This window comes from Zonotrichia albicollis, chromosome 1 (genome assembly GCF_047830755.1).
Source record: "Zonotrichia albicollis isolate bZonAlb1 chromosome 1, bZonAlb1.hap1, whole genome shotgun sequence".
In the NCBI taxonomy this organism is placed as follows: Eukaryota; Metazoa; Chordata; class Aves; order Passeriformes; family Passerellidae; genus Zonotrichia; species Zonotrichia albicollis.
In genome coordinates, this window is record NC_133819.1 from 6,144,770 (window position 1) to 6,154,018 (window position 9,249).

A 9,249-nucleotide genomic window follows, 5' to 3' on the forward strand; every position below is an offset into this window, starting at 1 on the left:
ATCAAGGGTCTCACAAGAAAATCTCTTATTTAAGACTGATCAAAGCAGACACTAAATCAGAATATTATTTTGAATCACAGAATTTTCTACTGGGGACAATTATTGTATTGCTAATGGCATTAGATGCTTATCTGGGGGCTCCTTGAGCTGTAGTCAGGGTTCCACAGTCAAGATTTAGTTCTGTGCTATTTCAGCAGAGCCCCCTGATCCATCAAGCCTGTGCCCCTTGCTGGAGGGGGCAAAATAAAGGGAATATGGGCAGCCTGGAAATCACCTCCTTTTTCACTTCAGTAAGGTGGGGTTACTTGGCAGTCCCCAACTTGTGCTCCACTGAAGAATTCATAACAGAGCCTTGATACCAGCTCTGATTTTCAGACACTTTGCTCAGACTTTCAATTGCAATCAATGAAAGCGAGGATTTGATTAATTAGTCCCAGATACATCAAGATGAATAACCTAAACCTCACATGTCAGAATTAGCTGTTGCTTTGGTGCTGTCCTCACCCTGAATATCATCTGTGAAAGTTATAAAAGCCTCTGTTGATTCATTGGAGTGCTTGGAGGAGACTGGCTAACTGACTAAATGTCAGGGTGGGTTCTATAAACTTAAAAAAAAGAAGGCATTGTGCTCTACAGGCTAAATCATGGAACCATTTTTGTCATTTCTGCATCATTTGGGTTTTGTTGTTCCTGTGCAGATCCCTGTCCAAGCCAACAAAAAATTGCTCAGTGGGATATTGCTGTGCTTTTAGCAAACTGTGCTCCTTGCTGGTTTTCCTACCCCATTTTCCACAAGCACCTGGATCTGCTGAAATCCAAAATTAACAAAGAATTAAAATATCATGAAGCCAAGCAGCTCTGCACTAAGCTGATCTAAACAATTGCACTGCAAATCTCATTCTCCACTCCCATCATCTGGTGATTGCTCTGTGTGCTTCAGGTGTCCAGCTCCCCTCAGGAATGTCTCTGGATGGTTATGTAGAAGTTTAGATATTGTTTTTTACAAGTTTAGATATTATTTTATGCCATTACAGTCTTCTGCCATACAACTGTTTAAATTTATCACTCAACTTCATACTCAATAAAAGAAATGCAGTAAAACTGAACTTTTTTGTATAAACTAACCTGGCCAGCACCAGACATTGCTCTGACTTGAGAGAAGTCAAAGCCTGAAGACTTCATCTTTTCCAAGATCACATCCAGAGCCTACAGCAACAAACAGAATCAAGAATGACAGAAACAAGCTATCAAATTATGCATACTCACAATCTGGAATTAAACAGTAAATTCATGTCATCACTGATAAGAGTTCATTGGCAGATAATGAAAAATTAGTTAATGACTATGGACTTTTCAAAAATCTACATAAATTAATTTATTAAGTGAGAGTCCATAAAAGAAAAGTTGAATCACACAGGGGAAAAAATAAGATCTTGAAAGAAACTAAATCACAAAGAACCACTCTTTGAATCCTAAATAAGAGGCAAAAATTAAAGAACTCCAGTTCATTAAAAAGCACTTTAAGAGTGCTAGACACAAAGCAGGATTATCTTTTCTGTTCTTATTTTTGAAAACCGATGAAGTCTTAATAGGGTACTCCCTGCACCCCATCCTATAAGATATTAGGTAACCTCAATATCAGTAATCCCAGTGCCAACAAACTCACAGTGTCTTTAACAGAAAGATAATTCAAGTGATTTTAGCACTTCAAGCACTTAGGTAAATTTTGCTCTTGACACATTTTCCTGAAGTTTAAAGCAAAAAATAAATTAATCTTTAAATCATTTAATTTAGATCAGCATTTCCCAGACTCTCTTGAGAAATGGACCACTGCAAGACTTCCAAACATCATATATACCTATACCATTCTATTATTAATTTAATAATCACAATGGTACCTCTTCATTATGGATCAAAAGACCAACTACAAGCAAATTTACCAAACCTTGTCAGCTACTGTGGATCACCAGCTGGCAGTTCAGTGACCTTTCTAATATTTTAACTATTCAAATCTCTCTAGTAAGGCAAATTTACAGAGTACCATGTAAGTGTCACAGTTGAGATGGCCAGGACACACACAGCATCACCACACAATTCCAGAAGGCTTTAAACTTCATACCCAACAACACCTTACCACATCAGAAGGCTTCAGATGGCTGCCCATACAGAGCAACAACCTCCCACCTCAGAAGTCTGCAGGCATCTGCCCTTCTTGTTCTTCAGCCCAACCTTTTATACCCCTGATGTTGATGCACTGCACCTGTGTGCCCTCTGCTCCCTTTGGTGGTTAACACACCTGGGCACTCCATGGCTCATTGCTGTCAGTGCTGCTCATCTGCTTTCCACAGCTGTACCCATTGGGGATGAAGCTCAGCCACACTCCCAATTACCCCAAACTGTGTGCCTACATGTAAATATTGCAAAATCTGCACAGAAGTAAGAAAGGCTTTATTTTAAGATTTTTTTAAAATGCTGTACTTCAAAATAAACATCAGTCGAAGTTACTGGGAACCAGTGGATAAATTGCTCTTTCACCACTTACCAGCTGCAACATCAATTGACAAGCAGAGCTTATTCTCAATTAAATAGTTTAAGTAATATGGGTGCTACAAAAACACAGATTCAAGGAAGGCAAAGTGACAGCTGTCCCTGTTGTGTATGAGGGGGGAAAAAGTAGGTTTTTTTTCAAGTGAAGGAAAGTCAGGAAGGAATTTCTCACACGTAGAATGCTATAATAGTAGAAAGTGAAGAAACAAACAAAAAACCCATCAAAATGTTAGCAATTTCTACTGTGTTTGTTGATAGCATTACTATTTGCATACCAAAGACACAGAACAACACTTCAAAGAAAGAGAATGTAAGCAAAAGAACTATTTTGATTTGAGTGATAGGTTCCACTATTGCTCACAATTAACTTTCACAGCAAGGAAAAAGTTGATCCATATAAAGTTTTTTCATACCTTGACCCACATAAGCACGGGTGAAGTGACTGTCAGTCTGTCATTGTGAATGTAGACTCCACCTTGAGTCCTACAGAAAAACAGGATTTTCTCTTGGTAAATTCAGCAAATTTTTTTTCCCTGCCAAGTAGAGTTCTTCAAGTTTATAATGACCAAAGAGAATTTGCAATGCTTTTATGTTAAGAGCAAGGATCAGTGTTTGAAACATGGAAAAGTAAAAGCCAGCTCCTAGGAGGTGACATTTGACATAATTGCAAAATAAGTGATTTTCAAGGAAAGGCCCTGATCCTAAAGATCTGTGATAGAATCCATTACTGATATTGCTTATTGACTACATGTGATTCATAATTATTTCTGTCACAATTAGTGACTTGAACCTCAAAGATAAAGTTCAATTCATCAAGTGAATAAATGTGTTTTATTGAAACTTGCGACTGGAGGATGACATTTGTCAATTCTAGTCTATCACTTAAGTAAGCAAATACTGTCATCCCACATCTTAACAACTGAATTTATCTCCAAATGCCTTTTAAATGTTCCCCTCATGCAATTTACATGCTGTTCTGAGAGCATCCCACCCAGTCATATCTACAACTCTGAAGTTCCAAAAGAAAAACAATGGTTTATTTATATGTAATATTTTTGAGTATATTTTCTAATTTATCTCCTGTTGGGAGCTCTTGTTACATTTACATTTATTCAAGGAAGGCAAGAGCATATTCTATCCTTGCAGAGTGAGAAACATGAACATGGCATGATTTTTTTCTATGCCTCCATAAATATCACTGAGACCAAAAAGGGCAACAGTCCCTCACCCCAATCTTCAAAGCTTTAAATTATCCAAGTAAAATATAAAATGCCTTACTTAAATTCCGGAAGATCCTTATCAAAATGAACATTATCCTCATAAATGACCCTCAGCTGTTCATCAATAGCAATGACTTTCAACTAGAAGATATAAAACAGGAAGTTAACAAAATCTAGCAATAATTGAATAGCACTGATGACTCATTTATAATAATTTAATTCCCACAGACAAAATGAACAAAAAAAATATCACCCCAATCCATACAACTCACTGAAAGTAGGGCATAATGTTATATTAAACAAGTTATGTGAATTTCCAGAATGTTACCTATTCAGCAACATGTGGGTTTGTTTGTATTTTCTTTCACCTATGCACAAGATCGGGCTACAGGCATGTGTTAAAGAATGACAAACATGTTACCAGGCTCATAGCTTGCATCACAGTAGCCAGCTTTTCCAATTCCTCCAAAGAATACAGTATCTTAGATTAAAGATGTCATACACCTTTTTTTGCCACCTCCTTTTTTTTGCCTCATCTTGCCAAGGAACCTCACAGACCCTTTAGGCCACCTTGAACACCTTTCCTGCTCCCCAGATGGTGAGGAAATTAAATTCTGCCCATTTGGAAAAGCTCAGAGGGCATTATACAAGTGTATTTTGAGCTAATGCCACAGAAAGCAACATCTCCAACTCCACAGAGCTGAGCCCTCTTGTAAGCAGGAATTAGAAGGGTACCACAACCTTTCCTCATCTATCTTCGCTTAAGTTCACCTAGTTCTGCAGAAAGACAGTAAGAGCTGAGAAGAAAAGCAAGAAGCAGCTCACATTCTGTGCCTATTCCAACCAGGGGGAGAGTGCAAGCTGCTGCTAAAGGAACTGATTAAAAAAAGAACCTACAATTCTGTCATCTCAAGGAGCTGCATTCAAATAACAAGGCCAACCCCATTTTTACCACAGCACTGTAGAGCCATTATCTATGCCCTGGCACAACTCATTACCAACCTGCACTAGCTTAAAAATGGCCCTGACCCACTGCAGCTTAATTGGCTCTCTGCTTGCAGCATGTCCCCATAAAAACACTTGATCAACCTAACCTGGATGTGTCTTTTCAAGCTCCCAAACTTCAGCACAACCATAATGGTGATTTATGCTTGAACACCTATTTTTAACATGTTCCAGTCTCTGCACAACTTGGGCAGAGTTTCTATTCGCAGGGCAGCAATACCTGGCTGTGCTGACAAATCAGGATTTCAAGCAGAAACCTGAGCATCCAGGTTCAGAGTCTTGATTCACACAAAGACACTGGGACGCTGGGTTAGGGTGCAAATCCCAGCTCCTACAGCAGCAAGCAGAGGGGTCTATATGCAGCCTGCATATAAAGAAGGACCACACTACTCCAGGATTTAACCCATCCCTAGCAGGATGGGGAAGCAGGACACATTTAGATATATAACCTACTGCTTCAGATGGGGCAAATGGAAAGGGATGAAGGTGAAGGGGATATGAGAACAACCAGGTACATGCACTGTGTGCAGGCCATAAACACCTTAAAACACAGAAATCACTCAGAATTATTGCAGCCATAAGATAAAGCACAGGAATTTCTGCTTAAAAAATGAGGAAGAACTTTGTTACATTGACTCTGGCAGAGCACTGGAACAGGATGCTCAGGGAGGACATGGAGTCTCCCTCTCTGGAGACATTCCAAACCCACCTGGACATATCCCTGTGCTCCTTGGCAGGAGGTTTGAACTGGATGATCTCCAGAGGTCCCTTCCACAGACTCACAGAATGCGTCAGGTTGGAAGGACCACAGTGGATCATCCGGTCCAATCTCCCTGCTTTGGGTGGATTCTGAGTAGACTGGCTCCAGTGACGGAGACTCCACAACCTCTCTGGACAATCCAGCGCTAAGGATTGTGTAATTCCGTGAATAATTTGGCACCGGCCGTGTGGGGCTGCAGCGGCTGCGAGCCCGGGGCAGGGAGCACCGGGCAGGGAGCGCCGGGCAGGAGCCCCGGGCAGGGAGAACAGGGCAGGGAGAACCGGGCAGGGAGCCCCATGCAGGGAGCACCGCCCCGCTCCGCTCCCCGCAGCCCCGGCCGGGCCCGGGAACCGCGAGCAGCCCCGCCCGGCGAACCCAACCCGCCTTGGGAAGGAGGAGAGCGGGGACGGAAGGCGCGGGGAGGGAACGGAAGCAGAGAGAGAGGGAAGGCCTGGCCCCGATCTGGCTCGGCAGCGGCGGCGGCGCCGCCATCCCCTGCTCATCCCTCCGGGGCAGCCCAGGCCCGCGTTCGGAGCCGAACCGGGCAGCGCAGCCCCGCAGCGGGAAGGGAAGGGAAGGGAAGGGAAGGGAAGGGAAGGGAAGGGAAGGGAAGGGAAGGGAAGGGAAGGGAAGGGAAGGGAAGGGAAGGGAAGGGAAGGGAAGGGCAGCCCCAGCCCCGGCCTCGCCGCCGGCCGAGGGAGGGGAGAGGCGGGGGAGGTGGTGCGGTACCTGCTGCGTGCTGAAATCCCAGCCCAGGTAGCAGGGAGCGGCCATGGCACGGCACGGCCCTGGCCCTCAGCCGGGGCAGGGAGCGGGAAGGAGGCGGCTCTGCTGGCCCGGCCTCCCTCCCGGGGCAGGAGCCGCCGGCCCGGCCCCGCCGAGCGGCGGCACCGCGGTTAATGAGTGCTCAGGGGGCAGGGAGAGGGACGAGAGCTGCATCCCTCGCTTGGAGGGGCCGGGCAGAGCTCGGGGGGCGATGTGGTGATGGATTGATGCCATGGTGATGTGATGTTGCGGCGGGATTGTCCCGATCACGGCCCGTTAGAGCTCGGGGGGTGATGCGATGGTGGATCAAGGCCATGGTGGGGTGATGCTGCAGTGGGATTGTCCCGAACACGGCCCGTTAGGGCTCGGGGGGTGATGTGATGAAGGATCGAGGCCATGGTGATGTGATGCTGCCATGGCATTGTCCCGAACACGGCCCGTTCCCCGCTGCGCAGCCCCAGTTCGCACACCGGGCCGAGGTGATGCTGTCCCTTCACTCCAGATTGAGCAAAGCAGGGAGCGGAGTGGTAACCCACAAAAGGCTGGAGCGCGGGTCTTCAAACCATTACACTGTTTATACATTATAACAAAGGCGTCAGCTTTTACTGGTTACAAATTATATTATTTTTCCCGGCATTTGAGTCCCTTTTGATGGGTGGTCCATGAGTTGAGGGTCGAGATTACCTGCTGCTGCTATCACTTTTCCCCCTGTTTCTGCTCAGTTCTGCTGCATTCACACTTGGTGGCTCCTGTCCAGCCCATTCATCTTGGGACTGTCTTCCCTGTTCCTTAAAACAACAGATTAGCCAAGCATACGGAATTCACAATGCAGCTGCTTAATCCTAACTGTCCAGCTACAGCTATTGGTTAGCAACTAAAAAAAAAAAACACACCTGCAAAGTTTGCCACAGACCCTTGTTCTAATCTTGAGGGGCTTGGCATCAGGATGATGGGATGGTGGGATGATGTGATGGTGGTGGGTGACACTGTGCCAGGGAGGTGCATGGGGCAGCTGAGCACGGATAACCAGCACCCTCACACAGGGAAACCCAGGGGCAGCACCCAGGCCAGTGAGAGAACACCAGAGCTGCCATGCAGGAGCCACCCAGGGTCCAGAACCAAATCAAAATGAGCAAGCTCAAGCCACAGTCCCAAGGAATTAATTAAATTTTATTATTGTGTTATTGCACTTACTACCCCACTTCCCTATTGTGGTATCACACTCTAATCAGCAGAAACACACACAGCACTCCATTAAAAACCCCACTGTTGTTACTTTGGCTGAATTGCTGTTTTCTAGTTTGCCTTTTTTCACTTGGGAGGGTTGGGAAGGTTTTAGGGTTTTGCATTATCTGCCTGTGACAAGCAAAGTGGTATTCCTTAATCAAAAGAAGACTCATCTAAAATACAATTCCATTCTGCAATCAAGGCAGTATCTCAGCAGAGCCTTAATGAAGTCAAATAGGTTTTGCATGCCCAGGATCTTAAAATATTTTTACAGTACAAACACTTAATTTGAGATAGCTCTGTTGGTCAGAACATGGTGCTAATAATGCCAAGGTTGTGGCTTTGATCCCTCTATGGGCCATTCCCTTAAGAGTTGGACTTGATGATCCATGTGGGTCTCTTCCAACTCAGAACATTCTGTGATTCTAACTATAAAATGTTACCAAATTTTGTCATAGACTGAGCATTTAAAAATATATCCAGTGATTTCTCAAAGCTTTAACATCCATACATTTATACTTACAATATTTCTAGTTATTGTTATAAAGAACAACCTTTTGAACAATGGCCACAAGGTAGTGGTGGAATTTGCCTGCCCCTGAAGAGCTCATGCTGGATGAACCTGTCCTGAACAAAGGTCTCACTTAACCAGAGGCTGTGAAGGAAATAATATTTTTGAAATGTTACCAAGAACTGTTTCCTCGGTGTAATTTATACCAGAAAACAAAGGATCAAGTAGCACACAGAGGCTGGGTTTGTTATTAATGCAGAATGTGGCTGGTGAGCCAGAGAGGAGAGGTTTGCTCAGCCCTTTCATTGGCTGCACAGTCCCTGTAAACAGTGACAGATTCAAAGGCTGAGGCTGGAAGCACTGCAATTTTCAAAAGATTTGAAAAAACAACAAGAAACTGAAGTCTGTAAGTCTAAAAGTAAGAATGATGAATGACTTCTGAAAAGGAGAAATTAGTGGATTTTAATTTTTTTAAAGGAGGTATTGGCTAGTAGAAAGGGAACCAGAGTTTATAAGTAAAAAAGCAGTCTTGTGAGGATGTAAGAATCAGTTCTATTCTTCAGCAATCAGGTCAGAATAGTATCAAAAAACAAGAAATAACTTGACTTAAACAGCACAGTAAAGCTGGGACTGGAATAACCTCCCTTGTATTAACAATCTTAATTAGGAATAAGGGGCCAAGACAATTCAGGAGGAGAATCCACTGAAGGACAAAGTGGGGATGTTATTGTTGCTACTTTCACTGTCCATGTTTCTCAAAAGAAAGTAAGGAAATTTGTAGAATCAATGCCTCACCCAGTCACTCTGTTGCCCATCTTTTCATCAAGGCAATATTGTCTCAAATTTATTGTTTGAGTATGGAAAATGTGCATTGCTGCTGTTCTTTCTGGACTCAAATTCATGCCATAGCCTCCAAAAATGTCTCCTGAAAGCAAAGAAGTTTTAGCTGTGCATTTATCAGTGAAGTTGCATTCATGTACTGGTGAGGTTTTAGCACTGACAAATCCAGAATTTCCAGAGGGGATGGACAAAATGCCGTTTATAATTGAAATGTCACCACTGCAGATTAACAGCTCGAGGCAAAGCACAGATTAATCACTCAAGACACGTGCAGCAGAGTAAAGGGAAAAGCAAGTTTATTCCCCTTTTCCTATTAACTAGTTTCTGACCTGATGGAGAAGCAATACTTCCATGCTTTCCTCGGCCCCTGGCTG

The 9,249-nt window shown here is 43.8% G+C and overlaps 1 protein-coding gene across 3 annotated transcripts in view; it reads right to left on the reverse strand.

Annotated features, from left to right (window-relative positions):
* XYLB (xylulokinase) overlaps window positions 1–6,484 on the reverse strand; it is an 86,742-nt gene extending 80,258 nt beyond the window's left edge. Inside the window, exons 1-4 of one of the 3 annotated variants that reach the window (XM_005480443.4) lie at window positions 6,262–6,484; window positions 3,826–3,908; window positions 2,961–3,030; window positions 1,126–1,206 (exon numbers count right to left, since the gene is read on the reverse strand). In XM_005480443.4, coding sequence (XP_005480500.2) covers window positions 1,126–1,206; window positions 2,961–3,030; window positions 3,826–3,908; window positions 6,262–6,306 — 279 coding nt within the window. In that variant the 5' untranslated portion in view covers window positions 6,307–6,484. Of the gene's footprint in view, window positions 1–1,125; window positions 1,207–2,960; window positions 3,031–3,825; window positions 3,909–5,481; window positions 5,861–6,261 lie in introns of those variants that run through there. The other 2 variants (XM_026796666.2, XM_074548440.1) reach the window with 2 other exon arrangements.
* Window positions 6,485–9,249: the final 2,765 nt, after the last annotated feature.